The sequence below is a fragment of the Lepidochelys kempii genome, chromosome 13 (assembly GCF_965140285.1).
Source record: "Lepidochelys kempii isolate rLepKem1 chromosome 13, rLepKem1.hap1, whole genome shotgun sequence".
NCBI lineage: Eukaryota > Metazoa > Chordata > Testudines > Cheloniidae > Lepidochelys > Lepidochelys kempii.
Genome location: NC_136392.1, coordinates 38,371,719 through 38,399,707, shown reverse-complemented (window position 1 = coordinate 38,399,707; position 27,989 = coordinate 38,371,719). Strand labels below are relative to the sequence as shown.

At 63.3% G+C, this 27,989-nt stretch overlaps 2 protein-coding genes and 1 long non-coding RNA gene across 9 annotated transcripts; 1 reads left to right on the top strand and 2 right to left on the bottom strand.

Moving 5' to 3' along the window:
* Positions 1-15: 15 nt before the first annotated feature.
* Positions 16-11,647, bottom strand: AP1G2 (adaptor related protein complex 1 subunit gamma 2). Of its 7 annotated transcripts, XM_078848250.1 has the most exons (22): positions 11,573-11,642; positions 10,961-11,153; positions 9,980-10,104; positions 9,509-9,650; positions 9,234-9,330; positions 7,877-7,953; positions 7,410-7,505; positions 7,134-7,214; positions 6,958-7,056; positions 6,227-6,282; positions 5,269-5,382; positions 4,977-5,117; positions 4,829-4,883; positions 4,119-4,241; positions 3,870-3,959; positions 3,627-3,754; positions 2,624-2,728; positions 1,830-1,950; positions 1,176-1,290; positions 637-803; positions 339-437; positions 16-256 (listed from the first exon to the last, which is right to left on the bottom strand). In XM_078848250.1, exons 2-22 carry the CDS (start codon positions 11,150-11,152, stop codon positions 152-154), a joined length of 2,328 nt encoding a protein of 775 aa, XP_078704376.1. In that variant the 5' UTR covers position 11,153; positions 11,573-11,642; the 3' UTR covers positions 16-151. The 7 variants fall into 7 exon arrangements, with proteins under 7 accessions (XP_078704376.1, XP_078704378.1, XP_078704377.1 ...); XM_078848252.1 differs by lacking the exon at positions 339-437; XM_078848251.1 differs by lacking the exon at positions 3,870-3,959.
* Positions 11,648-11,998: 351 nt separating this feature from the next.
* Positions 11,999-13,556, top strand: LOC144929211 (uncharacterized). The gene is made up of 2 exons (XR_013634517.1): positions 11,999-12,196; positions 12,815-13,556. It is a non-coding gene; the product is annotated as an uncharacterized LOC144929211 (long non-coding RNA).
* Positions 13,557-15,427: 1,871 nt separating this feature from the next.
* On the bottom strand, positions 15,428-27,778 carry JPH4 (junctophilin 4). The gene is given in 7 exon segments (XM_078848246.1): positions 15,428-17,118; positions 17,761-18,305; positions 18,852-18,970; positions 21,252-21,883; positions 21,885-22,045; positions 24,866-26,790; positions 27,143-27,778. Coding segments are annotated over 6 exon segments (1,917 nt in total). The 5' UTR covers positions 25,245-26,790; positions 27,143-27,778; the 3' UTR covers positions 15,428-17,037.
* Between the last annotated feature and the right edge of the window lie 211 nt (positions 27,779-27,989).

Here is a 27,989-nt window from a genome sequence, read left to right as displayed (position 1 = left end):
ACTCTGTCTCTCCGGGTGGGGGGGGGCTGTTTTTATTTACGCAGCCCTCCCCCATCCCCCCCATCTCTGTCCAGATCAACAGCGCCCCCTGGTGGCGGCTGGCAGGAACCATGGCCCGGGGGCGGGGCCCTCTCGGATCTGGGGGGGTCGGTCACTGCCAGGCAGCTGCAGGGAAGTCGTTGATCTCCAGGGTCTCCTGCACCGGGACCCCCGCGGGGGGCGTATAGGCCAGTCGCAGGCGCATCCGCAGGGGAGCCTGGGCGGAGAAGGGGGAGTCAGGGGGGGGCTGTGAGGAGAGAGATGGGGGAGGGGATCCCCGGGCTGATGCCCCCCCTCACCTGGCCGGGGTTCCGCACACGCAGCTGCTGGCTCAGGGGGGCCCCATCGGGGCCCGGCACCGACGTCCCGCTGGGGGCCTCCAACTGCACCTGCAGAGCCTGAGGGGTGGGGGGGTCAGTGGGGGGCAACCCAGCCCCAAAATGCCCCCTGTCCCCGTGCTCTGCCCCTTCCTCTCCCCTCCCCCACCCCGCCCTATGGCTCCAGTTCCCCCTCCCCCATGCCAGAGATCGTCCCTGTCCCTAAGGCGGGACTCCAGTCCCCCCAGAGGGGGGCAGGGCACCAGGAAGGGGGGCTCACCTTGGGCACGGCCGCCTGGAGCAGGAACCCCGAGGTGGTGCCGGGCTGGGTGCGGCTGGCGCTGGCCGTGATGAGGAGCAGGTGGGGGTCGGCTGGGGGGCGCTGGAAGGCAAAGTCCAGCCGCAGCCCGTCCCCCTCCCACACCCTCAGCGGGGGGATGGGGGGTGCTGGGGGGTGAGAGATTGACACCAAGGACTCACGGGTGCCCCCACTCCACAAAATGCCCCCACTGATTCCCAGCCCTCCCTTCATTCCTCACTGCCCCCACACTTGACCCCAGCCCCCCCATTCCTCAACCCAGCCCCTTTCCAGCCCCCCACTGCTCACCACCCCACCTGATCCCAGGCCCCCATTCCTCACTGCCCCCACACTTGACCCCAGCCCCCCCATTCCTCAACCCAGCCTCTTTCCAGCCCCCCACTCCTCACCGCCCCCACACCTGACCCCAGCCCCCCTCATTTCTAACCCCCCCACCAGTTCCCAGCCCCCCATTCCTCACTGCCCCACCGCTTGACCCCAGCCTCCCCCCGATTTATCACCAGTTGTCACGTCTTCCAGCAAGTCCAGCAGAGATTCGGCCACAGGAGTGTCTGAGCCTGCGGGGACCAGGGGGTCAGCTGGGGGCCCCCCAAGGAGATCCAAGAGGTCAGCGACCTACAGGAGGAGAGAGAAGGTGGGACGGGGGTTGGGGGGGACAGGGAGTGTCTAGGAGCCCCCCAGCCCAGCGCCCCCCCAGACCAGGCTGGGAGAAGGGGCACGGCCGGGATGCCCCCCTCCAGCCCAGCGCCCCACCAGACCAGGCTGGGAGAAGGGGCACGGAAAGGACGCCCCCCCTCCAGCCCAGCGCCCCCCCAGACCAGGCTGGGAGAAGGGGCACGGCCGGGACGCCCCCCCCCCCAGCCCAGCGCCCCCCCAGACCAAGCTGGGAGAAGGGGCACGGCCGGGACGCCCCCCCCTCCAGCCCAGCACCCCCCCCAGACCAGGCTGGGAGAAGGGGCACGGCCGGGACGCCCCCCCCCAGACCAGCGCCCCCCCAGACCAGGCTGGGAGAAGGGGCACGGCCGGGACGCCCCCCCCTCCAGCCCAGCACCCCCCCAGACCAGGCTGGGAGAAGGGGCACGGCCAGGACGCCCCCCCCCAGACCAGCGCCCCCCCAGACCAGCGCCCCCCCAGCCCCGGGACACGTTCCACACCTGGCTGGGCTCCTCCTGAGCGGTGGAGAACGGCGCCCTCTTCTGGCCTCCTGGTGCAACAACCTCAGCTCCTTCCTCTTCCTCAGCCCTCACCAGCGGCATCTTCTCCAGCACAGACGCCCTGTGGGAATGAGCCTGAGAACCCAGGAGTCCTGGCTCCCAGCCCGCCCCCCACTACACCCCACTCCCCTCCCAGACCTGGGGAGAGAACCCAGGAGTCCTGGCTCCCAGCCCGCCCCCCACTACACCCCACTCCCCTCCCAGACCTGGGGAGAGAACCCAGGAGTCCTGGCTCCCAGCCCGCCCCCCACTACACCCCTCTCCCCTCCCAGACCCAGAGAGAGAACCCAGGAGACCTGGCTCCCAGCCCGCCCCCCACTACACCCCTCTCCCCTCCCAGACCCAGAGAGAGAACCCAGGAGACCTGGCTCCCAGCCCGCCCCCCACTACACCCCTCTCCCCTCCCAGACCCAGGGAGAGAACCCAGGAGACCTGGCTCCCAGCCCGCCCCCCACTACACCCCTCTCCCCTCCCAGACCCAGGGAGAGAACCCAGGAGACCTGGCTCCCAGCCCGCCCCCCACTACACCCCTCTCCCCTCCCAGACCCAGGGAGAGAACCCAGGAGACCTGGCTCCCAGCCCGCCCCCCACTACACCCCTCTCCCCTCCCAGACCCAGGGAGAGAACCCAGGAGTCCTGGCTCCCAGCCCCCCCGGCTCCAATCACCAGCCCCCACTCTCCACCCAGAGCCAGGGATGGGACCCAGGAGTCCTGGCTCCCCGCCCTCCCGCTACCTGAGGTGGTCATATTTCCTGAAGAGGGCGTTGTACTCCACCGCCCTCTGCTGGAGCTCGATGTCATGGCAGCTGCCGAACACCGAGACAATCCGCCGGATGCGGCTGGGTGGAAACAAATTGGGGGCCCATCAACTTCCAGCGGTAAAGGGGGGCTAGGGGGTGAAGGGAAAGGCGGGGGGAAGAAAGGTGCCTGGAAATGGGGGGCAGGAAGGATTTCCGGGTGCATGGGGGAGCTGGTGGGGGTTCCAAGGAGATTTTGGGTGCATGCACAACATTGGGGTGCTGCTGGGTTTGGAGCCACAGTGGGGACATGGGGTGCAGGGAGAGTTCTGGGAGGATTCATAAAAATCAGGGAGGGAAGAGAGGATTTTGGGGGTGCAGGGAGCATGCACAGGGATTCTGGGGTGTAGAGGGGATCTGGGGTACAGGGAATGTGCATGGGGATGTTGAGGGTGCAGGGAGCATACACAGAGATATGGGGTGCAGGGAGCATGCATGTGACATTGGGGTGGAGAAGGCATTCTGGGGGTGCAAGGAGCATGCACAGGGATTATGGGGGTGCAGTGGGGATTTGGGGGTGCAGGGAGCATGCAAAGGGATTCTGGAGGTCAATGGAGATTTGGGGTGTAGGGAGCATGCATGGAGATTCTGGGGGTGCTGAGGGGGATTTGGGGTGCAGGGAGCATGCACAGGGATTCTGGGGTGCTGAGGGGGATTTGGGGTGCAGGGAGCATGCACAGGGATTCTGGGGTGCTGAGGGGGATTTGGGGTGCAGGGAGCATGCACGGGGATTCTGGGGTGCTGAGGGGGATTTGGGGTGCAGGGAGCATGCACGGGGATTCTGGGGTGCTGAGGGGGATTTGGGGTGCAGGGAGCATGCACGGGGATTCTGGGGTGCTGAGGGGGATTTGGGGTGCAGGGAGCATGCACGGGGATTCTGGGGTGCTGAGGGGGCTTTGGGGTGCAGGGAGCATGCACGGGGATCCTGGGGGTGCCTCACTCGATGTCCCCCGGCAGGCGGGTGCTGAGTTTCATGAGGGCCGTCAGGGCGAGGGCTCGTGTGGGGGGCAGCGAGAGGTGAGACTGCAGCACCCGCTCCAGCAGCGCCGGCACCTGCCCCTCCTCCACCTGCGGGGGGCGACACGGGGCAAGGGGTGAGCCGTGCCATTCCCCTGCTGCGCCACAGCCAGGCACCCCAATGGCCCTGACCCCGCCGCTCCAGCTTGCAGCCCCGCCCCCTGACCTGCACAGGCTCCGCCTCCTCGCAGCTGTCGGCTAAGAGAAGGTCGCCGTACTCGCCGATGCACCAGGTGGCCACCTGCACCAGGGGTTGCTGGGGGAAAAGCAGGGTGGGGGACGACCCCCAAATGAGACAGTGGGGCTTAGCCACCCCCAAAACTGCCTGGCCCCGCCCCCCACCAGGACTCCACCGCCCCCCACCCGTCTCCTCCGTCCTCCCTTCTCCCCCTCCCCCACCGAGACCCCCCCTCACCTGGGAGATGTCGCAGGCCAGTGCCCCATAGAGACGTCTCACGATGTAGGGGTGCAGCTCCCCAGCCCCCACAATCAGCTGGATCAGGCGGGAGACAGCATTGTCCGGCACCGAGGAGCCGGCCTGGGGCAGGGGAGACCTGGTTACCCGCTGCCCCCCACCCACCGGGGCCCCCCATCCCTCCTTCCCCCTCCCCCAGCTCCTTCACCCCCCACAGAACCCTATCCACCCCTCCCCCCGTCCCCCATCTGCCCCTCCTCCCTGCCACTTACCCCAGTGCCCCTCCCTCCCCTCTCCCATCTATTCCTAGCCAGCCACTAATGAGTTAAAGAGCCCAAAGGGTCTAAAAGGGACCCTCTGTCAGTTTCCAGGGTGGGGCGCAGAGCCTGGAAACAGACATGGGAGGATGGCAGTGCCTCATGGGAGCCCCTAGAAACAGACATTGTCACAACTCATGTTCTATATGACACCTGCACCATGACGGGAGAATACAAGCTCTTTCCCCCATCTCCCCCCGCCAACTATCCCCTCCAGCCCAGTCTCACCCCCACCCACAACCACGCTGCCCCCCCCAGCTCTCTCCACATGCTCCCTGCACCCCGATCTCCCCGTGCCCCCAGGTCCCTCTGCATGCCTCCTGCACCCCGATCTCCCCGCTGCCCCCCCAGACCCCTCTGTGCTCCCTGCATCCCGAGATCCCCGCCTCTCACCATGGTCAGCACTTGCAGCATGGTATCTATGTGCCAGCGTTTGTTTGGGGCAAATCTGGGGGTGACAAGAGATAAAAGGGGTGAGGGGGGGCCACACTGTGACCCCCTGGCCCCACTCCCCATCATGCCCCCTGCCAGCCAGACTTACCTCTCGGCGGCGAAGAGCAGCCCAGAGGCACAGGGGGGCTTCATGGCCGGGGGGCAGGTCTCCAGGAACCCCAGCAGCTCCTGGGTCATGGTCCGGACGTTGGCGCCCGTCATCAGGGCCAGGCTGAGATCCAGGGCACGTCTGGGGGCAGGGAGGGAGGGGTCAGTTACTGGGGGCAGGGGGAACTGACGCTGGGCGGGGAGAGGGGGTCAGTCACCGGGGGGGGATCGGTCACGGGGGGGGGGTCGGTCACAGGGGGGAAGAGGGGGAGGTCGCCCCCCCCGTGTCTCACCGGTGGATGGAGGGGTCCGGGTCGCGCAGACAGGCCAGCACGGTGGCCCGGTGCCTCTGGAGGGCGCTCTGGTCCACACGCACCAGCCGCAGCAGGGACATCAGGGCCACGGACCTGGGGGACAGCCCCCGCCCTGGGGTGAGTGCCCCACGTGGCCTCCCGGATGCTCTCCAGCCCCCCCAGCCCCTCCCTGCCCTGGCCCCCAAACTCAGATCCCCCGATCCAGCCACTGCCCCCCGCACCCCCAAACACAGATCCCCTGACCCAGCCCTTCCCCACCCTGTACTCCCAAACTCAGGTCTCCCAACCCAGCCCCTCCCTGCCCTGGCCCCCAAACTCAGATCCCCCGATCCAGCCACTGCCCCCCGCACCCCCAAACACAGATCCCCTGACCCAGCCCTTCCCCACCCTGTACTCCCAAACTCAGGTCTCCCAACCCAGCCCCTCCCTGCCCTGGCCCCCAAACTCAGATCCCCCGATCCAGCCACTGCCTCCCGCACCCCCAAACACAGATCCCCTGACCCAGCCCTTCCCCACCCTGTACTCCCAAACTCAGGTCTCCCAACCCAGCCCCTCCCTGCCCTGGCCCCCAAACTCAGATCCCCCCACTCAGCCCCTCCTCACCCCCCCAAACTCAGGTCCCCCAACCCAGCCCCTCTCCCGATCCTCCCAACTGCTCAAAACAGCTCCTCTCCACCCTCTTGGACCCCCACCAATCTAGCCCCACCCCCTCTCCCTTTCTCACCCAAAACCCAGCCCTTGCCCCTCACCCTCCCTGACCGCCCCACCCCCAAACCGAGCCCCACCCCCTGCTCCCTCCGTTCCCCCCCAACCCACTCCATCTCCACAGGGGGCTAATATCCCGGACACCTGGGGACCTTTCCCAGTCCTGGTCTCTTCCTGCCCCCTTTCTTACTAGGGGCCACAGGGAGCATACCAGACGCCTGGGTCCTTTTACCTGATGTTTCGATCCCTGCTGAGGAGGAATCGTCCCAGAATATTGACAGCCAGAACCTGGTGGGGGGAGAGGGGAGAACAGGGGGAAGAGGCTGAAACTGGAGACAACTTACCCCATTGATACCAGTCCCAGACTGGGGGAGGGAAGCTGGGAAGGAGGGGATGGGGCAGAGCAGCCAGGGAATGAGCAGGGAATCAGATCCCAGGGTTAGAATACACCTAGGAGTGGGTTGGGTGGTGTTAACCTGCAGAACTACCCGCTACTGGATTTTAGCCCAAATGTTGAAGGGAGGGGGCTGGGAATGAGGGAAAGGGAGAGAGAATTGGAGGAGGAGTGGTGGGGCGTCGGGGAGGAATGGGGCAGAGAAGCCAAAGAATGAGTGGGGAAACAGGTCTCATGATTAGATTGCTTCTGGGGGCAGTTTGGGTGCATTGACCTGCGGAACTACCTGCTACTGGATTCAGGTCCGACTGGGGGAGGGAACGGGGAGCAGGGCAAAGAGAATGAATGAGTGGGGAGGAAGGAGGGGATGGGGCAGAGCAGGCAGAGAGGGAGTGGGGAATCAGGCCCCAGGGTTAAATGATGCCTGGGAGGCAGTTGGGGGGGCGTTAACCTGTGGAACTACCTGCTGCTGGATTCTCAACTGATTGGGGGAAGGGGGGAGCAAGCCAGAGTCACGGGTGGAGGAGTGCTTCCCCCAATGGGTGGGCTCAGCTTTGTGCCCCCCGTACCCGCAGGCCGGGTGCCGAGTGCACCGCCGTGATGGTCAGGACCGTCTCGTACAGCACCGCGCTGCCCACGTTGTGCGAGGTCTCCGTGTTCATGGCCACCTGGCAGGGGGGACATGGAGGGGATCAGTGCCGGCTCGGTGCTTGCTCCCCCCGCCCCCACCCCATGCCCCACCCACCTGGGCCAGGGTGTCGTTCATGGCCTCGCTGGCCTCCTCGCTGCCCTGTCCAAGGACTCTCAGCAGCCGCAGGGCGCGCACCTGGGGGAGGAAATTGGGGGGGTCAGAGAGGGAGGTGTCGGGGGAGGGTGGTGAGAGGGACCCCAAGGGGCAGGGGCAGTGGGGGGACTTGGGGGATGGTAGAGGCCTGGGAAGGAGTTGGGGGGGAAGTGTGTTTGAGGGGATGGGGAAGGGCAAGGTGGGGAGCGCGAGGCTGGGGGGCAGGGAAGGGGGTACCTGCAGGAAGGGGTTGCTGACCCCCATGATGCTGTGCTCCAGCGAGTACCCTGACACCTCCAAGTTGTGCAGAATCTCCACCACTCGGGGCACGGCCTGCAGGGGAAAGGGGGGTGAATACATTGCCCCCCATATCACTCCCATCACCCCCTCCCTTCTCTCCCCACCCCCCCATATCCCCTACCACCCTCTGGGAACACCTATTCCCAGCTCTGGGAGGGGAGTGGGGTCTGGGTTCTCTCCCAGCTGCGTGAGGGGAGTGGGGCATAGTGGTTAGAGCAGGGGGTCCTGGGAGCCAGGACTCCTGGGTTCTCTCCCAGCTGTGTGAGGGGAGTGGGGTGTAGTGGTTAGAGCAGGGGGTGCTGGGAGCCAGGACTCCTGGGTTCTCTCCCAGCTGCGTGAGGGGAGTGGGGCATAGTGGTTAGAGCTGGGGGGTGCTGGGAGCCAGGACTCCTGGGTTCTCTCACCTTGCGGAAGTGATTCAAGACATCGGGCCTTCGCTCGCACATTTCCGTGATCAACAGCAGGGTGCCGTGAAGGAGGCCTGACATGAGGCCGACAGGTGTCAGTCAAGTCCCGGGGCTCAGGGCAAGGACTGTAACCCCCTGCCCCTTCTCTCTGGGCTGAAGTCCCTCACCAGGGCATCAGTTAACATTTGGGGCTGCAGGACAATCTTTGGCAGGGGCCAGCTCCTCTGCGGTTGGGGGTCATGGGCCTACGAGGGTTTTTTGCTGAGAGGGGTATGACCCCTAGGTGTGCCTCAGTTTCCCGACGGTCTCCCTAGCCGCTGGAGGAGGGGGTGTTTGAGTCCATCTGGGTTGGAGTCTAAGGGACCAGGGAGGCCTGGGCAGACTCACTGCAGGTGGCGAGACCCAACGGCTGGACCCCGGGGGGGCGACACCCCCCGTCTGCAGCACCCACAGACCGATTTCCATGGCTGCTGCCAGGCAGCAGAGGGTCAGAGGAGGGGCTGGAGGCAGAAGGTCCCTCTAGGGGTCCATCCCTCCATTCCCACGTCTGCTCCCCCCCCACCCTAGAAAGGTTGGGGTGGAAGGCCCTCCGGGGTCCCACGCGCTGAGGCAGGATCACAGCGCAGGATGGGGGGGTTCTCCAGCGGGTTGCGGCTTTTCAGGGGGGCAGAAGTTCCCGGCGGCCGGGGGGGCACTCAGGATGGGGGGGCATTTCAGGGGGAAGAGGTTCCTGGCAGACAGGGGGGTGGGGCACTGAGGATCGGGGGGACGGGGCGTTTCAGGGGGCAGAGGTTCCCGGTGGCCACGGGGTGGGGCACTGAGGATTGGGGGGACTGGGCGTTCCAGGGGGCAGAGGTTCCCAGCGGCTGGGGGGGGCACTGAGGATGTGGAAGGGGCATCTCATGGGACAGAGGTTCCTGGCAGATGGGGGGGTGGGGCACTGAGGATTGGGGGGATGGGGTGTTTCAGGGGGCAGAGGTTCCCAGCTGCCGGGGGGGGTAGGTCTCCGGGGGGGGCTGCACTGAGGATGGGGGGGACAGTGCATTTTGGGGTCCCTCACTGTGGCTGCGCTCCTTGAGGAGCCGGTTGGGGGGTGGGGCACTGAGGATCGGGGGGATGGGGCTTTTCAGGGGGCAGAGGTTCCCGGTGGCCAGGGGGGTAGGTCCGGGGGGGGCACTGAGGATCGGGGGCACTGGGCGTTTCAGGGGGCAGAGGTTCCCGGCGGCTGGGAGGGGCACTGAGGATCGGGGGGATGGGGCATTTCAGGGGGCAGAGGTTCCCGGCGGCCGGGGGGGCAGGTTCCTGGGGGGGCGGCACCGAGGATGGGGGGACGGTGTGTTTCGTGGTCCCTCACCTTGGCTGTGCTCCTTGAGGAGCCGGTCACAGACGGGGACGAAGATGTCGGAGAGCTCCGGGACTTTGCGGACCATGTGGACAGCGCAGGCCACAGCCTGGGGGGCAGAGGCGGGGGTTAGGACTTGCAGGGGGGCAGGGATCTGGGTTATAGGGAGCAGAAGGGAGTGGGGGAAGGGGGAACAAGGGAGGCTCCGAGGGCAGAGGGATCGTAGGGGATGGGGGTCCCGGCGAGGAGGGGTTGGGGGGCAGGGAGGTTGGGGGGTCCCCACTCACCTTCCTGCGCATGGGGGCCAGGGCGTCTCCCGCCAGTCGCTGCACCTCCCCCACCAGGTCGCGGCACATCCCGGCCGAGCCCAGGCAGCCCAGACAGGCCAGCGCCAGGCCCTGCACGCAGGGCGAGGGGTGCGCCAGGTCACTGCGGGGAGACAGGGGGTGAACCCTGAGGGCTGGGCCAGGGACCTGGATCCCAAACCAGCATAGCCCAGCTCTCAGCCCCCCAAACCCCGGCCTGGACACCGCAACCCCTCCAACCTCATCCTCTGAACCCCAAATTCCTGTCTTCACTGCCCAGATTCAACCCTAGCCCCCCAAACCTCTAGTGCCCCATAGCCAGAAGCTCCCCTGACTTCCTGAACCCCCATATCTCAGCCAGAGACCCTCAGAATCATGAGCCCCCTTGGGGTCCCCCCAAATCTCCAATCCTCAGCCCCTCCAAACACCAGCCCTCTTGAGCTCCCCCCTCACTTCTTGATGCTATTGGTCAGGAGCAAGTGGGCATCCTGCCTCTCGTCCAATAGGAGCGCAGCACCCAGGTAGCCTATCCGCTTCTGGTGGAATTGGGGTGAGGCCAAGAGCTTCAGACACTCCATCTGGGGGGACAAGGGGGCACATGGGGTAGAGGGGATCAGTGGGGGGATGGGCAACAGGGAAGGGGAGAGGATGCTGGAGGAAAGGGACACAGAGGGGTGCAACTGGGAGATGGGGATACAGGGTGGGAGGATTGGGGGTGCAGGCAGTTCAGGAGCGACAGATGGAAGAGAAATTAACAATAATCTTAGTACCCATCTTGCCCTGCTGGGGTCCCTCCCGGGGGGAGCAGATGGGGGTTAGGGGTGCAGTGGGGTGATATTGGGGTCCCACCAGGCCTTGGGGCACAGCAGGGCAGGGTTTGGGGGTCCCTGGGGGCATGAAGGGAAGATATAGAGATCTTGGGGGGACTAGAGGTGCAAAGGGGGTTATTGTGGTGTGGGGGTGGCAATGAGGAGCCTTGGGGTGTGGAGGTGCAATGGGGGGCCTGGGTGTGCAGTTGGGGATATCAAGGTCTGAGGGTGAAGTGGGGGATATTGGGGCATGGAGGTCTGGGGGTGCAGTGAGGAATATCAGGGCCTGGGTGTGCAGTGAGGGTCTCAGGGTGCAGTGGGGAATATTGGGGTGTGGAGAGGCAGTAGGAGGTTGGGGTGCATTGGGGGATATCTGTGTGTGGGTGTCCAGTGGGGGGCCTGGGGGTACAGTGGGGGAATATCAGGGTCTGGGGGTACAGTGGGGGATATCGGGGTGCAGAGGGGCAGTAGGAGGTCAGGGGTGCAGTGGGAAATATAAGGGTCTGGGGTGCATTGGGGAGCTGGGGGTGCAGTGGGGCAGTAGGAGCTCTGGGGGTGCAGTGGGGGATATTGAGGTGTGGGGGTGCAGTGGGGGCGTGGGGATATCAGGGTGCGGTTCCCATACCTGGCCAAAGTGGGCAGGGTACCCCAGCAGGTGGATGTAGAGCAGTTTGGTGAGGTTGGTGGTGCCGGCCTGGGGGTCCCCGGTCCGAATGGCCCCCCGGATCCGGGCACACTCCCGCTGCACCAACTCCTGAGTCCGCGCCCCCCGCACTCCCCGGATCAGCTCCGGGAGCGTCATGAGGGGGTCCCCCATCCTGGGAGGAGGGGGAAGGGGTTACTGCCCAGACACAGCGGCCCCTAACTGAACCCCGTATCCCAGTCCCCCCGCTCCCCATCCCCTCTCCCTCCCCCCCACACCTGGGCCCTGCCTCCACCCCAGTGCCCTTCCCCCACTCCCCACGTCTCTCCCCCCACGGGTCCCCCGGGGCCCATTTCCCCCTCCATGACCCCATCCCCCCACTCCCCTCACCCCTCCCTTCCCGCCCGCCACGTGCACCTGGGCCCCCTCCCTCTTTGCCCCCCACATTTCCTTTCCCCCAGTACCCCACACCAGACCCCCTCCTGGCACATCCCTGGGCCGCCGCCTCCCCGTCACCTGCCTGCTCTCCTAAATCAGCCCCTCCCCCTCCATCTCTCCAGGACGGGGGGAGCTCCGCTCCCCGCCCCCCCTTACCTGCCTGTCTCCGGACTTCCGCAGAAGACCTCACCTGTGCGCTGCGCTCACCTGGCGGCCGGCGCCCCCTACTGGCCGCGGGACGGAACTTCACCCATTGAGGCCGCCGGGAGCCGGAGCGGGATTGGGGAAGCAAAAACAGGGGGGATAAGAGGCAACTGGGGAGTTGGGGGAGCAAAATTGGGGGTTGGGGGGCCTGGGGGTTCTGGGAAAACAGGGGGAACAGGGGACGCACTGTTTGGGGGTTCGGCTGGAAGCAGGGGGTGGGGCAATAACTGAGGGATTGGGGCTTCTGGGGGCAAAAACTGTGGGGGTTCTGGGGAAAATGGGGGAGTCTTTGGGGGGAACCGGGGGGTTCTGGGAGCTACTCGGTTTTCGGGGGGGGTTCTGAGGAAGCGGGAGGGGCTTTAGGGGGAGCTGGGATGTGTCGTTCCATCGGGACCCCCCCCTTGGGGGCACTGAGCTCAGTGCGCGTGGGACCGGGGCAGAGCAGCAGCCGCGGACGCCTGGGTCCCACCCAGGGAGAAGGAGCCTGGCCCATCCCCCTTCGACCCCAGCCTCGGAGGGCGTGTGGGGCTAGGGGCAACCCCCAGGCTCTGCAGACACTACAATCAGGGACACTAGGTAATGAGGGGCTGGGAGCCTGCCCGGACTCCTGGGTTCTCTCCCTGGCTCTGGGAGGGGAGTGGGGCCCAGTGGGTTGGTGGGGGCTGTGGGCCCGGATTTCTGGGTTCTCTCCCAGACTCCTCTGTGTTGGTGCTGAGTGATGATGCCCTTGACAGGCTGGGGGTGCTATTGGTGGGGGCCATGGCCTCTCTCTGGTTGTGGGAAATAAGAGCCCCCCCAAAGAGCCCACAGTCCAGTCCCCCAGCCCTGAAGTCCCTCTCCTCACCCCTGGGCTGGAGTGGAGCGGGGGGGGGGCTGGAGTTGAGGGGGGCAGAGCTTATAAAGTAGGGGGAACCCAGGGTCTGTACAGAGTCAGGGTCCCTGGGTGATGCGGGGTCCCCTATGCCCAGGTCATTACAACATCTTCCTCCCCCCCCCCCCCGTAGTATCCAACCCCTCAGATTGAACCCCCTGAGCCCCCGTTACAGATGCAAGTCCCCAGCTCCAACCTTGATTAGTCCCCCAGCCCCTGGGGGAATCCAGACTGACCCCCACCCCTGCCGAATGCTTGAGCTGTCCGGTCCCCACTCCTCAGGGTCTCCCTCCTCAGACCTGCTCTCCCGGTTCTGTCAACAGGTGCCATGTACAGGACCCCCACCCCGTGGAGAGGCGCTGAGATGGAGGGTCCCCAGGGGGGCATCATCAGGGGGTGTTTCTCACACCCCTGCCAGGGCTGAGATGAGGACTCCCAAGTGCGTCGGTCAGAGGAGGGTCCAGGAGCACCCCCAGGACCCTGGAGGTGGGGCGAGGCCCAGGCTGGGCCATGGGAAGAGCAAGACAGATCATCTGCCAGAGACCTGCACCTGCAGAGACGCTGGAGGGGCATGGGGTGGCCTGGTGGGGGCACCAAGGGGCCCTTTCCCATAATCCTCCAGGGCTGGGAAGAACTTCACGGGGTATCCCTGAAGAGATGTCAAGGGGACCCTTCCCCAAATCCCCAGGGGCTGGGTAAGAACATGGGACAGCATTGTGGGGAGCAGACTGGGCCACATCTAGGGCCGCCAAAGTCATGGAGATGGTTGGAGACCCCAGCATGTTGCTGGAGAGATGCCGGGGAGGGGGGACCCTTCCCAGAATCCCTTAGGGCTGGAGACCCCAGACCCCCTGCCCAGAATCCTCAGTGTGGTAACAGCCAGGGCAGTTTGGGGACCCTGACAGGGGACCATCCTCTGGAGGGGGTGCCCCAAGCGGACATCCCCACCCAGGCAGCCCCAGACACGACAGGGGCCCTGATCTCGGCTGGAGTCTGTGCAGCGCCCGGCACAATGGGGCCCTGTTTTCAAGCTGGAAATAAAACCCATTGTTAACTAGGAGAGAATTCCTGACGGGAACTGCTTCATTCGCCAATGTCTGGATGCTTTATACCAGGGGTCTCAAACTCAAATCACCACGAGGGCCACATGAGGACGAGAACATTGGCCCGAGGGCTGCACCACTGACACCCCTCCCCCTGCTTGCCCCGGCCCCACCCTTTCCATAAGACCCCGCCCGTGTCCCATCTCTTCCCAAAGTCCCCACCCCAACTCCGCCCCCTCCCTGCCCCCATTCCAACCCCTTCCCCAAATCCCCACCCCGGCCCCGCCTCTTCCCCTGAGTGCATGCATCCCTGCTCCCTCCTGGAAAGTCCTGAGCGCCACCAAACAGCTGTTTGGTGGCAGGAAGTACTGGGAGGTAAGCGGAGGAGTGGGGACGCGGCGCGCTCGGGAGGAGGGAGGAGCAGGGGCTGGGGCTGGGGCTGAGGCTGAGCTTGGCTGCTGGTGGAGTCGGCGCCTACGTCCGCCTATGGCAGGCCACAGGAAATAACTCTGCCAGCCACATGTGGCTGCGTTTTTGACACCCCTGATTTATACCTAGACCGGGCGGCTCTGTCCACGTTCCTCTCCAGCTCGCCCATCAGATATGGGCTGGATGAATCACGCCGGTCTGTATCAGATGGACTACGACCCCCCCTAGCCTCCGTACCCAACTGGCTAACAACCACGCTCCCAACTCTGCTAAGTTACCTCCAGCCCTTCCCCTTAAATTGCTAGCTTCAGGAATCCTGTCATTTCACCTTCCCTCTAGGCCATTCCCAGCCCCGGGAAAGGGAGCCCATGAACCACAGAGGGGGTGAAAAGCCCCAGAAATGGAACATTTTTTGCTTTCGTGGTTTGCTCGAGGTCCTGATGGCTGATTTCTCTGCCCTCGGGGGCCACGTGGTTGTAATTATAGTGGGTGGGTTAGAGTTGGAGGGTTGGGAGCCAGGACTCCTGGGTTCTCTCCCCAGCTCTGGGAGGGGAGTGGGGTCCAGTGGTTGGAGGGTTGGGAGCCAGGACTCCTGGGTTCTCTCCCCAGCTCTGGGAGGGGAGTGGGGTCCAGTGGTTGGAGGGTTGGGAGCCAGGACTCCTGGGTTCTCTCCCCAGCTCTGGGAGGGGAGTGGGGTCCAGTGGTTGGAGGGTTGGGAGCCAGGACTCCTGGGTTCTCTCCCCAGCTCTGGGAGGGGAGTGGGGTCCAGTGGTTGGAGGGTTGGGAGCCAGGACTCCTGGGTTCTCTCCCCAGCTCTGGGAGGGGAGTGGGGTCCAGTGGTTGGAGGGTTGGGAGCCAGGACTCCTGGGTTCTCTCCCCGGCTCTGGGGGGGGGCGGGGGGATGTCTCTTTAAGACGATAGAGACACTAAGGAGTCCTCCAGCCTCCTCCCAGAGCGTCCTTCTCCTGCGCCCGCTCTATCTTGCACTGGATGGTCGGAGCCTCTCTGGGAAGCGCCGTCTCTATGGTGAGCGGCGGCCGCTCTCGGATGCGACACCATAGAGCGCGCGGAGCCGGGGGCGGAGTCTTCCCCGCCCAGCGGCCGCGATCGGGGAGCCCGGACTCCTGGGTTCTCGGCCCGGCCCCGGCGGGGGTTAGAGCCCGGACTCCTGGGTTCTCGGCCTGGCCCTGGGCGGGGGTTAGAGCCCGGACTCCTGGGTTCTCGGGCGGGGGGCGGGGGGTAGAGCCCGGACTCCTGGGTTCTCGGGCGGGGGGCGGGGGGTAGAGCCCGGACTCCTGGGTTCTCGGGCGGGGGGCGGGGGGTAGAGCCCGGACTCCTGGGTTCTCGGGCGGGGGGCGGGGGGTAGAGCCCGGACTCCTGGGTTCTCGGGCTGGCTCTGGGCAGCAGTTAGAGCCCCGGGGAGCCCGGACTCCTGGGTTCCCAACATGAAAGAAGACGATGTCAGTCCATTTCCCCTTTTTTTTATTAATATATTTTTATTAAATTTCTCATTTTTTAAATCTGCAAGACTGTTTGTGTTTTCAATCCCAAAGACACGCTATAAGAAATATCCCGTGGAAAAGGCAATCCGGGGAGGGGACATCGGATCAAGGCCGGAGCAAGGGAGGAGACAGCCAGCAGGGAGGGAGGTAGAAAACTGCAGGGCCATGGGGATTGGAGTTGATTATACACATTCCCAATACACTGAGCATCCTCATGCATTTTCTGGGGACCGAGAGGGAGATTCCTGCCAGGGGGTGCTCCCCAAAGGGCCTCCCAACTTCCTAGCCCTGCCCTGGGTGATTGGAAGGGATGTATCCTCCACAGCTATACTGCACCCCTCTAAGTCAACAAGTACCTTGGGGTATCGTTGCGTTCCCCTCCCGTGGTCAGGCAGGCTCATTGGCCCAAATCGTGTCTCCCTGCCTTCCAGAAGGTGGGACTTCTTGTTTTGCACCCACCAATCTCTGCAAAAAGGCAAGACTTCCTGCTTTGCCCCCTTTAGGAGTATTTTCCACCCTCCGGAAGGCAGAAATTCCTGTATTGCACATCACGTCCCTTTAAAAAGGTGGGACTTCCTGTTCCACCGCTCAGCTGAGTATTCTCTACCCTGCCGAGGGTGGAACTTCCTGTATTGCACTGTCACATCCCTACAAAAGGCAGGACTTCCCGTTTCTCCCCTTCGGGGGGCGTTCCTGACCCATTTCCTTTATTGCACCATCACATCCCTGCAAAAGGCAGGATTTTCTGTGTTGAACGCTTGGGGTGGCTCTCCTGTAGGAGGAACTTCCCCACCCTCCAGGAAATGGTGTTCTACACTACGAGTTCCCCACTAAGCCCACTAGGAGGCAGGATTTCCTGTCTGACCCCTTTAGAACCATCCTTCCAAAGGTGGGACTTCCTCTTTTGCCCCACTAGGTGTAGCAGCTGCCCTCGACAGTCTCGCACCAGGATAGAGCTCCCCAGTCACCCCCAATGGCAGAATCGCCCCCTTCACCCCCTTTTTAAATTTAACTAGTTATTTCATTCAGACGCAGCAAGAAAAGTCATTAAAAAAGCAGAAATAAAAGTTTGCCATTTTTGTTTGTTTTTGGAGGGGTGGGGAGAGCACGCCCCCTGCTGGGATTCCCCTCCACTCCCAGGCGTGGGGTCCCCCATCCCCAATTTACTGAACTCCAAAAGAAGGAGTGCATTAAGGGGAAAGGAACCTCAAATTTCAAACGGGGGGGGGTGTTTTTTTGTCATGGTCTCAGACAGAGAAAGAGAAATCTACTAGAAAGAGCCCTTCATATGTAAACAATCTAGAGAGAGACAGAGAGAGAGAGGGAGAGAGAGGGAAGGGGGCAGAGCAGGAACGGAGGAATGAAAGACACAGACCACAAAGAATGGGAGAGAGAAAGAGAGAATAAAATAGGAGAGAAGAACAAGTGAAAGAGAGAGAGAGAGAGGGAACAAGAGAGGAGAGAAGAAAGAGAGAGAGGGAATGAGACAGAGTGGCAGAGAACGAGCGACAGGTAGGGTGGGGGAAGGGGCAGAGGGAGGGGTCCGGTGGGGAGCTGCCCCCCACCCCCGTCTCAGGTGAGAAGCAGAGAGAACAGGTGAGCCAGGCAGATGTCAATCAACACGACAGCCAGAACCACCAATGGGTGAGCTCCCTGCAAGGGAAAAGGGAGGGGTGAGACACGCCCCTCTGACACCCCGACCTTACCCTCTCCTCAAACACCCCCTTCCCACATAACCCCACCCCAGCTGACACTGCAGCCCCCCATACACCTCCCAACTCCCCAGCCTCAACCCCCCCTCCCCAAGCACACCCACAACTTTCCACCCCACATCCCCCACCCTCCACGTGACTCCCAGCCTCTCACTCCGCTCTAACCCCCTATACCCCTGTCCCCTCCCAGAGCCAGGGATACAACCCAGGTGTCCTGGCTCCAAGCCCACTCTAACCCACCAGACCCGCAGCCCCCCTCCCCACGGCCAGTTCCTCCCAGCACCCCCCACTGCAGCTCTGCTGGGCGGGGCTGAGATGCTGCAGTGGGGCGGGAGGGATGCTGGACGGAGGATGCAGTTGCTATGAGACAGGAGCCAGGACATCAGCCAATCCGTGGAGCTTCACCAGCTGGGCCACGCCCACAACCCCCCCTCCCATCCTGACAGACTCCTGGGTTCTCTCCCAGCTTGGGGACGGGAGTGGGGGCTAGTGGCTGGGGGGGAGGGGCTGGGAGCCAGGACTCCTGGGTTCTCTCCCAGTTCTGGGAGAGGGGGAGATGGGGGTGTCCCTTTGCCCCTCTTACCTGTCTCACGGCTGCGCCTGTCTCCTTCACACCCTGAGCCGCAGCCCCCCTCCCTGAAGGCAGCCTGTCAGCCCCCAGTCCAGAGTGCCCCAGGGGTCCTGCCACCTCTGACCCCGCCTGGGGCTCCCCAATATCCAGCTGGTGGAGCTCTTCCTCGTAGTCCTCTTCCTCATCTTCCTCCCGGAGGCTTCCAGAGCTGCCGCTGGGAGGGGTGCCCACCAGGGGGCGCCCCGGATCCCCCTCCTCCTCGTCCCCCTCCCACAGTTCCTCGGGTGGGAACCCCGGTGTCCGGGCAGGGAACCTCCGGCACCCCCACTCATCCTCAGGGTCTGATGCATCCGCAGGGGGCACTCGAGGGAGTCCCCCATTCTCCAGAGGGTGCCAAGTCCGATGGGGGTCTCCCCTCCAGGGCTGCAGTGGGGTGGGCGGGTAGCTGGGGTCTGGGGTCATGTCTGATGGGGTGACCCCATTTTCATAGACCTCCGGGCTGTCGTATTCTAAGAGGTCCGTGTCGGTGCCTTCGGAGTCCAGGCGGGTCCGTGGCTCTGGGTTTTTTTGGGGAGAGATAAAAGGGGAGTCAAGAGTGGGTTTCTGTTGATAGACTCCCACAGGGTTCAATGCCCCCCCCAAATTCAGCCCTCCCTCCGACACTGTCAGGAGAATCCCAGGTTTGGGGGTGCAGGGAGAAAAGGGATGTGGGGGTCAAGAATTGGGAGGCAGAGACAAAATGGGTGCCATGGGGTAAGAAAGGGTGTTCAGGTCAAAATCACCCCCATACAATCATGGGGAGGGGTGGATGCCCCTTCTGCAATATGGGGGAGCCCACAGGCACACTTGAACAGAGAGGGGGCTGGGGGGCTTCCCGGCAGACCCAGGATTAGAAACTATACATATTTCTTCTTACTCTATGTTCCATTCTATGCCACCGATGAAGTGGGTTTAGCCCACAAAAGCTTAGGCTCAAATAAATTGGTTAGTCTCTAAGGTGCCACAAGTCCTCCTGTTCTTTCTGCGGATACAGACTAACACGGCTGCTACTCTGAAACCAGGATTAGGGGCTCCCTCTTCCCTGCCCTGCTCCCCAAACTCACCAGGGTCATCCAAGATGGGCTGAAGATCCTGGGCCAGGATCTTGGCCACTCGAGCCGCCTCCACGGCCTTCTCGGCGGAGGCCAGCGCGGCCGTGGCCTTCAGCCGGGCGTCAGCTGCCCTGGGGAGAGGGTCAGGGTGGGTCTCTGTGGGGTGGAGCCTCCCTGGGGTCAGCGCTGCCCCAACCCCGCCCACCCATCCTGCACCCATCCCCAGTGCAACCCAACCAAACCCTCACCCTAACCCTCAGCATCCACCACCCATCCCCATCCATCCTACCCCACAGCCACCATCCCTTGCCGTCACCCCACCCCCCCAACCCCCACCCTGAGCCCCAGCACCCATCCAGACCCACCCTGGGCCCCAGCACCTGTTCCCACCCATAGTTACTGATCACACACCCTGGCCCCAAGGATCACCCACCCACCCATCCCTATACAGCCCCCAGCCCCCAACTTGCCCCTTCACTTCACCCAGTCCCCAATGCCCTCCCTTTAATTCCCAGCCCCCTCCCCGCTCCATGCCAGGGGAAGTGCCCTTCCCCCACCAGCAGCCCCCCCTCCCCTGGTCCATGCCCAGTGGATGCTGCTGCTCCACTGTTTCCACAGCAACCACCAGCCAATCGCTGTTGCCATCATCCGGTTGTCTAGGAGACCAGGCAGCCCCTGCCAGGCCCTTGCATACACTCCATGTAACCTGTCTTCCGCACCCCCAGCCCCCAACCATGCCCTCGCTGGGGATGGCAACATGGCGGGGGGGGAGAGCAGGGAATGGGGGGGGGGAAAGAAGAAAGAAAGAAAAGAAAGCAAGACAAAATGAGACAGAAAACGAGCCAGCCAGCAAAAGAAATAATTAACGAAAAGCAACAAGAAAGGAGAGTGCCAGAGGAAAGGAGAGAAAAGCAAACTCCAGCCAGACAGAGAGGAGCCATCGTCGCTGTTTGTTGGCAGAGCCAATGTCTCAATTTCAGTGCTGGGCAAGGACACAAGTTCTGACAGCCAAGTCCATCCACCCACCTGCCTTCCCCATGCCAGCAAGAAACCCAGTAGTCTCCAAGAAAGCACCTCAGTATGGTCAAATTTGGGCAGTAGGGCCTTCCCCTCCAACACCTCAGTCTCAGCAAGGCCTCCACACCATTCACACAACCCCCCAGCCTGTCCTCCATCCGGACCAACTGGACAACTTTCAAGATGGCTGCCCCAACTGGGATCATTAGAACCAACTTTCAAGATGGCTACTCTTGACCTCCCTCTTGACCTCACCCTAATGCAGGGTGAATTCCCCCTTCCTGGTAGGGATGAGACTTCTCCTGCAGCCCCTCAGCTGGCCACTGGGACCTCCCGGTTCATTTGCCTACTGGGACTCCATTGTTAATTAGTTCCCATCCAGCCCCCGTCCCACCCAGGCATGCCCGCAGGGCGGGCGGCTCACAGAATAACCCATGTGCCTCTGGGAGAATGGACACGCTGGCGTTCCATGGTCATTTCAACCAGCTTTCAAGATGGCTGCTCAGTTGGGGAGGTCACTTGAGTCAACTTTAAAATGGCTGCTCAGCTGAGGCGGGTTTGAACCTGATTTCAAGATGGCTACCCCAGTTGAGGACCACTTGATCCAACTTTCAAGATGGCTACTCAGTTGGGTTGGCTTGAGCCAACTTTCAGGATGGCTACCACTTGGCGGTGTCACTTAACCCAGGTTTCAAGATGTCTACCCGCTCGGGGGATCCCTTGAGCCAACTTTCAAGATGGCTGCCAGTGCCCCGCTCACGAGCTCTCCCCATCGTGGACTGAGGTCCCCCTTCCCAGGCAGGAAGGGAAGGTTCAGGCAGGAGGGAAAATGGCAGCTGGGGAGGTGGTTGTGGGACAAGATGGCGTGGATGGAGGAATTATGGCTTTGGGCCTACTGAGGCCTACAAGGCCTAGCTGAAGCCTGGGCCTTGTCTAGATTTGTGGCCAGGAGAAAAGGCAGAGTTCTGGGGTGTTTTTGAGGGGTGAATCCCAGGACCCCCAGAGGGCTCCCTGCCCAAACCCCTGAAGCCCCACTCAAACCCCAGTCCCACTGCAAGCCCCAGAGCGTAACAGGGTGTGTTATTGAGACACACACCCACTGCCCCCCACCCCCAGCCATTCCTCTACATCTCCCCTCCCCTCCCTCAGCCTCCTACATCCCCAATCCCCTACCCCCCTTACCCCCCAAAACTCACCCCATGCTCCGCCTCCACATCCCCCACTCGTCCATGTCCCCCATTCTCCTGCATCCCCTATGTCCCCCACCCCATGCTCCCCTCCATAGTCCCCCTCCCCCGATGCCCCCTGCACTCCCCCACCCACACCTGACCGCTCCCAATACTCCAGCTCTCCAGCACCCCACGGCCCGCCAGTGCCCCCCGTCTGCCAGCTGACCTGGTGGCCGCCATCTCCTGCTTCTGCCTGGCCAGGCTGACGGCCCTGCGGGCCATCTCCACCGCCCGGTCCACCTTCTCCTTCACCTTGCTGCGCCGGAGCGGGATGAGGTTCTTGACCTTGCCGCTCACCAGCCGGTTGAGCTTGTACTTGCCCTCTTCCTTGGTGCCGTCGGGGTAGGTGGTGCGCCCGTAGCCATGCCGCCGGTTCCCCAGCCACTCGCCTTCGTAGCGCAGCCCATTGGAGCGCCGGCTGACCCCGTAGCCGCTGCGCCGATCAGCGCGCCACTCCCCGGCATACACCTCGGTGGAGGAGCCCTCGATGGCCAACCGTGAAGGCATCTCGGGGGGTTCGGTCTCGGCGTAGCTCAGGGTGGTGGCTTCGCTCCCAGTCGAGCTCACCCCAGCTTCGCTCTTCAGCGAGCCCCGCTTGCTGCCCAGGGAGGCTTTGGACTCGGCTCGGCGCACCCGCAGGCCACTCAGCAGCAGGGAGCGCCGGAAGAAGAAGCTCCCCGTCTTCTTCTTGGCCCCCTTGGGGAAGCCCGGGTCGCCGGGGAAGGCCAGCACAAAGCCGCCGCGGGAGCCTGAGGCTGGGCTGTCCCCCGGGAGCAGCGGAGGTGGCAGGGGAGGGGGGCGGGAGCGGAGGAGGGGGCACGCCGGGGTCGGGGTCGCTGCGGAGGGAGTCCAGCGAGGTGCGGCGCAGGGAGCACACCAAGGCAGCCTGACGGTAGGGGGCGCTCTGGCGAACACCGTAGCCGTGCCGCTTCCCGGCTTGCCACTGGCCCTGGTAGGTGCCTGCAAAGGAGGCACGGAGCGGGGCAGGGTTAGAGGAGGGGAGAACAAATCGGCAGGGGGATGGAAACCGGGCAGACAGAAGGAGGAAGTGAATGTGGAAGTGGAGGGCGGGAGGAAAGTTGGAACTGCAGGGATAGAGGGGTGGGTGATGGACCTGGCTGGATGGATGGAGAGAGAGAGAGGGAGGGAGGGAGGGTGGAACCACAGGGATAGAGGGGTGGGTGATGGACCTGGGTGGATGGATGGAGGGAGGGAGGGTGGAGCCGTAGGGATAGAGGGGTAGGTGATGGACCTGGATGGATGGATGGAGGGAGGGAGGGTGAAGCCGCAAGTATAGAGGGGTGGGTGATGGACCTGGGTGGATGGACGGAGGGAGGGAGTGTGAAGTCGCAGGGATAGAGGGGTGGGTGATGGACCTGGCTGGATGGATGGATGGAGGGAGTGTGAAGCCGCAGGGATGGAGGGGTGAGTGATGGACCTGGCTGGATGGACGGAGGGAGGGAGTGTGAAGCCGCAGGGATGGAGGGGTGGGTGATGGACCTGGCTGGATGGATGGATGGAGGGAGGGTGGAGCCGTAGGGATAGAGGGGTGGGTGATGGACCTGGCTGGATGGATGGAGGGAGGGTGGAGCCGTAGGGATAGAGGGGTGGGTGATGGACCTGGGTGGATGGACGGAGGGAGGGAGGGTGGAGCCGCAGGGATAGAGGGGTGGGTGATGGACCTGGGTGGATGGACGGATGGAGGGAGGGTGGAGCCGCAGGGATAGAGGGGTGGGTGATGGACCTGGCTGGCTGGATGGATGGAGGGAGTGTGAAGCCGCAGGGATGGAGGGGTGGGTGATGGACCTGGCTGAATGGACGGAGGGAGGGAGTGTGAAGCCGCAGGGATGGAGGGGTGGGTGATGGACCTGGCTGGATGGACGGAGGGAGGGAGTGTGAAGCCGCAGGGATGGAGGGGTGGGTGATGGACCTGAGTGGATGGACGGAGGGAGGGAGGGAGGGTGGAGCCACAGGGATGGAGGGGTGGGTGATGGACCTGGCTGGATGGATGGATGGAGGGAGGGAGGGAGGGTGGAGCCGTAGGGATAGAGGGGTGGGTGATGGACCTGGATGGATGGATGGACGGATGGAGGGAGGGTGGAGCCGTAGGGATAGAGGGGTGGGTGATGGACCTGGGTGGATGGACGGAGGGAGGGAGGGAGGGTGGAGCCGCAGGGATGGAGGGGTGGGTGATGGACCTGGCTGGCTGGATGGATGGAGGGAGGGTGGAGCCGCAGGGATAGAGGGGTGGGTGATGGACCTGGGTGGATGGACGGATGGAGGGAGGGTGGAGCCGCAGGGATAGAGGGGTGGGTGATGGACCTGGGTGGATGGATGGATGGAGGGAGGGTGGAGCCGTAGGGATAGAGGGGTGGGTGATGGACCTGGCTGGCTGGGCGGATGGAGGGAGGGAGGGTGGAGCCACAGGGATAGAGGGGTGGGTGATGGACCTGGGTGGATGGACGGAGGGAGGGAGGGTGGAGCTGCAGGGATAGAGGGGTGGGTGATGGACCTGGCTGGATGGACGGAGGGAGGGAGGGAGGGAGGGTGGAGCCGCAGGGTTGGAGGGGTGGGTGATGGACCTGGGTGGATGGACGGAGGCAGGGAGGGTGGAGCCGTAGGCATAGAGGGGTGGGTGATGGACCTGGGTGGATGGACGGAGGGAGGGTGGAGCCGCAGGGATAGAGGGGTGGGTGATGGACCTGGCTGGATGGATGGAGAGAGAGAGAGGGAGGGAGGGAGGGTGGAACCGCAGGGATAGAGGGGTGGGTGATGGACCTGGGTGGATGGACGGAGGGAGGGAGGGTGGAGCCGCAGGGATGGAGGGGTGGGTGATGGACCTGGCTGGATGGATGGATGGAGGGAGGGAGGGAGGGTGGAGCCGTAGGGATAGAGGGGTGGGTGATGGACCTAGGTGGATGGACGGATGGAGGGAGGGTGGAGCCACAGGGATAGAGGGGTGGGTGATGGACCTGGATGGATGGACGGATGGAGGGAGTGTGAAGCCGCAGGGATGGAGGGGTGGGTGATGGACCTGGGTGGATGGACGGAGGGAGGGAGGGTGGAGCCGCAGGGATGGAGGGATGGGTGATGGACCTGGCTGGCTGGCTGGCTGGATGGAGGGAGGGAGGGTGGAGCCGTAGGGATAGAGGGGTGGGTGATGGACCTGGGTGGATGGATGGATGGATGGAGGGAGGGTGGAGCCGTAGGGATAGAGGGGTGGGTGATGGACCTGGGTGGATGGACGGATGGAGGGAGGGTGGAGCTGTAGGGATAGAGGGGTGGGTGATGGACCTGGATGGATGGACGGAGGGAGGGAGGGTGGAGCCGCAGGGATGGAGGGGTGGGTGATGGACCTGGCTGGCTGGCTGGATGGATGGAGGGAGGGTGGAGCCGTAGGGAGGGAGGGGTGGGTGATGGACCTGGGTGGATGGACGGAGGGAGGGAGGGTGGAGCCGTGGGGAGAGAGGGGTGGGTGATGGACCTGGCTGGATGGAGGGAGGGAGGGAGGGTGGAGCCGTAGGGATAGAGGGGTGGGTGATGGACCTGGCTGGATGGACGGAGGGAGGGAGGGTGGAGCCACAGGGATGGAGGGGTGGCTGGCGGATGGATGGAGGGATGAATGTGAATGCAGCAATGGAGCGCAGAACGGAGCAGGAGAGCGGATGGAGCATGGGCCTGTGCATGGACGTGGTTGGATGGAGGGAGCGCGCAGCTGAACAGATAGATCCCCCCTTTCCCTCCCTCCCCCACCCCGAGCTGGCACCCGTCTGCCCTCACCTCCGTCAGCGTAGGTCTCGGTGCCGTAGCCATCCTGGAGCCCGTCCCTCCACATGCCCTCGTAGGTGACCCCGGAGTGGCTCTCCCAGACGCCAGCCCGGCCCTTCAGCCCATGGCTCCACTCCCCCTTGTAACACCACTTGCTCTTGCGCTCCACGCCCAGCCCTTCCCGCTTGCCCTGGCTCCAATGGCCCTGGTAGGTGTTGCCGCTGGGCCAGGTGTAGACACCCAGAGACTCGAACCCACGGCGCCACTGCCCGCTGTACTCGCCCTGTGCCCCAGGGCCGGTGCAGACCCCGTACCCGTGTGCCCGGCCCTCCTGCCAGTCACCCACGTAGCAGCCGCCATCGTCAAAGTCGAACCTGCCCCCGTGGGACATGCATGTAACGAGGCCCCGCCTCTCCCGGCGCCGGCTACCCACAGGACCCTGCGCTCATAGCCAGGGCCAGCCCCACCATGCGGGGCTGGCTGTAGGTGGCAGGGTCAGGGTGGCATCTGTAGTGGGAACTTCCACTCCTCCGACAGGCGGGCAATGGGACTAACAGCCGTACGTCAGTCCTGGAGTTCTTCCCCTACAGGCGGGCTGACAGTCGCACGCCACTCCTGGCTTCCTGCCCCTTACAGTCGTAGGCAGATCCCCAGCTTCTCTGTCTATGGGCAAGTAGTGTAGCTACAGGTGAATGAAGAACCAGGAGTTCTCCTCCTACAGGTGGACAGTGGAGCTACAGCGCATGCCAGTCCTGGAGTTCTCCACCTACAGGCACATGGTGGTAGTGGTGGGGGGCAGGGGGAGGGGTTTACAGTCGGAGAGCGACCTCTGAGTTCTCTGGCTACAGGTGTGCACTTCAGCTGCAGTCATACACAAATGCCAGACATCTCCACCTACAACCATTCAATGGAGATACGGTCATACAGACATCCTGGAGTTGTCCCCTACAGGCGTACGGCAGTGTTACAGTGGTACAGAAGTCCCAGACTTCTCCGCCTACATGTGTATAGTGGGGGTCAGTCATACAGCAGTCCCAGACATCTTTGGCTACAGGCGTATGGTTGCTTCAACACCTACAGTAATCTGGCTTTGGCTATGGCTGTATGGTGCCCTACAGTAAGACTACAGCCCATAATTCTGTAGCTATGGGGGTATGGAGGCTGTCTGATTACACCTGTACGTGGCTGCTGGAGTTCTCTGGTCAGAGATGTAGTATGGTCCTGGAGTCCATGTGTTACAGGCAGACAGTGGCCTCCAAATCTGCAATGACTTGGTTCTGGCTCTGTGCTGCCATGCTGTGACCTGGGAGTCTCTGTATCTTACAGGCAGATGGGGGCTGGAAGTTCTCTGGCTACAGGTGTGCAACAGTCCTTGATTTCTCCAGCTATAGGCATACAATAAGTCCAGGGGTCTTCTGTGACAGGCAATCCCTATGTTCTGTAACTACAGGTGTAAAGTGCTCCTGGAAGTCTTGGCTACAGGTCTACAGCCATCCCAGAGTTCTCCGGCTACAGGCGTACAGCGGTCCTGGAGTTCTCCAGCTACAGGCGTACAGCGGTCCTGGAGTTCTCTGGTGACAGGTGTCTAGCAGGGAGTGTATTTCTCCAGCTACAGGCCGAGAGTGGTCGGTTCTCTGGCTACAGGCAGACAGAGCCCTCTAGACTTGCAGCCACTGGTTACGACGGTGCACTGCCAGGCTGTAACTTGGAATTCTTGGTGTTCTACAGCCCAGGAGTTCCCCAGCTACAGGTATAGTGTCCAACAGGCATAGAGCAGGCCTTGGGAATCTCTGCCTACAGGCGTCAGGATGTGCTCCCGGTCCCCTGACTCAGAGAGGCTCCGGGTGTTCCCAGGAAGCAAACGAGCTGCTGGGGGTGTGGAACGGAGCCGGGGGGCCAGGGAGGGCTCCCAACAGTGGCCTCATGATGTGGGGTACCTACAACGAAAGAAGGTGAGAGAGTGGCTGGCCGAGGGTGGGAGGGAGGAACAACCAGACCCCCAACTTAGAGAAACAGCCTGAAAAATACCCCCAACGCAAACACACACAAGGGGCAGGTCCCATCCCCTCCAGCAGAGGGCAGCAGGGAGATAGATAGATAGATGAGATAGATGGGGTGGATGGGGATAGATAGATCGACAGGGTGGATGGGGATAGATAGGTAGATGGGGTGGATGGATGGATGGATGGATGGATGGGGTGGATGGATAGATAGAAGGGGTGAATGGGGATAGATAGATAGATAGATAGATAGATAGATAGATAGATAGATAGATAGATAGATACTCACTCCGTATTTATTTCCTGAGAGGCAGAGGAGAAGCAGGAAGCGAATCCATGCGGCCAGGAAAGAGGGAGCGGAGAAAAGCCCAGAGGGCTAGAGGGCTAGACACACCCAAGGCGGCAGTGAGCGGGGACGAATCTCGCCCATGCTCTGGAGGGGAAAGAAGGGAGCGTGGAAATGCAGGAAAGGAAGGCGGGTTGGAGCGGGGCTGAGAGGGGGGCTGAAGGGGGGCCGGGGGCAGTGCCGGAGGAATGGGGAGAGGGAGCTGAACCAGCTCGGGGAGGGAGTGAGTTGGAGGAAATTTCCAAATGGAGAGAGAAGATCTCGGGGGTGGAAAGAGACAGAAGGGGGGGAATTCAGCAATGGAGAGATGGGGGGGGGGCTAGGGACTGTCAGGAACGGAGGGAGGGAAATCTCAGAGGGGGAAGGAGCCACTCCCCGGGGGGGCCGGGGATGGAGGGGAGGTAGAAACCCCCCGGCGGAGAGAGAAGCCGGCCGGAGCGGGGCAAGGAGCCAGGGCTGGGATGGAGGGAGACGCTCCCGGGAGGCTGAGCCGGGCGAGGGATGGAGGGAAGGTGGAAGGCAGCGGCGGCGGAGGAGGAGTGGGGGGGGCTGCCGACAACACAGCCCCCCCCTTCCGGGAGCGGGGGGGACGTAACGTGGGGGGCGGGATTCTAGTTAGGCCCCGCCCCTTTTCAACCCGTTATAGAGCCCGGCCCCTCCCCCTTCACAGACCCCCTGCCCCTCCCCTCTTTACAGACCCCCTCCCACTCTGTCCCCTCCCCTGCCCCCCTTTACAGACCCCCTGTCCTCCTTCTTTCCCTCCCCCATTATAGACCACCTGCCCCTCCCC

What these genes read in the sequence shown, in the direction of transcription:
- AP1G2 (XM_078848250.1), bottom strand. Translation starts at nt 11,152, where the DNA reads ATGGGGGACCCCCTCATGACGCTCCCGGAGCTGATCCGGGGAGTGCGG. An exon ending in AGGAGGCGGAGCCTGTGCAG is followed by an intron (nt 3,755 to 3,869) that starts GTCAGGGGGCGG and finishes CGCCCCCCGCAG; the next exon opens with GTGGAGGAGGGGCAGGTGCC. An exon ending in GCTGGAAGACGTGACAACTG is followed by an intron (nt 804 to 1,175) that starts GTGATAAATCGG and finishes CTCACCCCCCAG; the next exon opens with CACCCCCCATCCCCCCGCTG.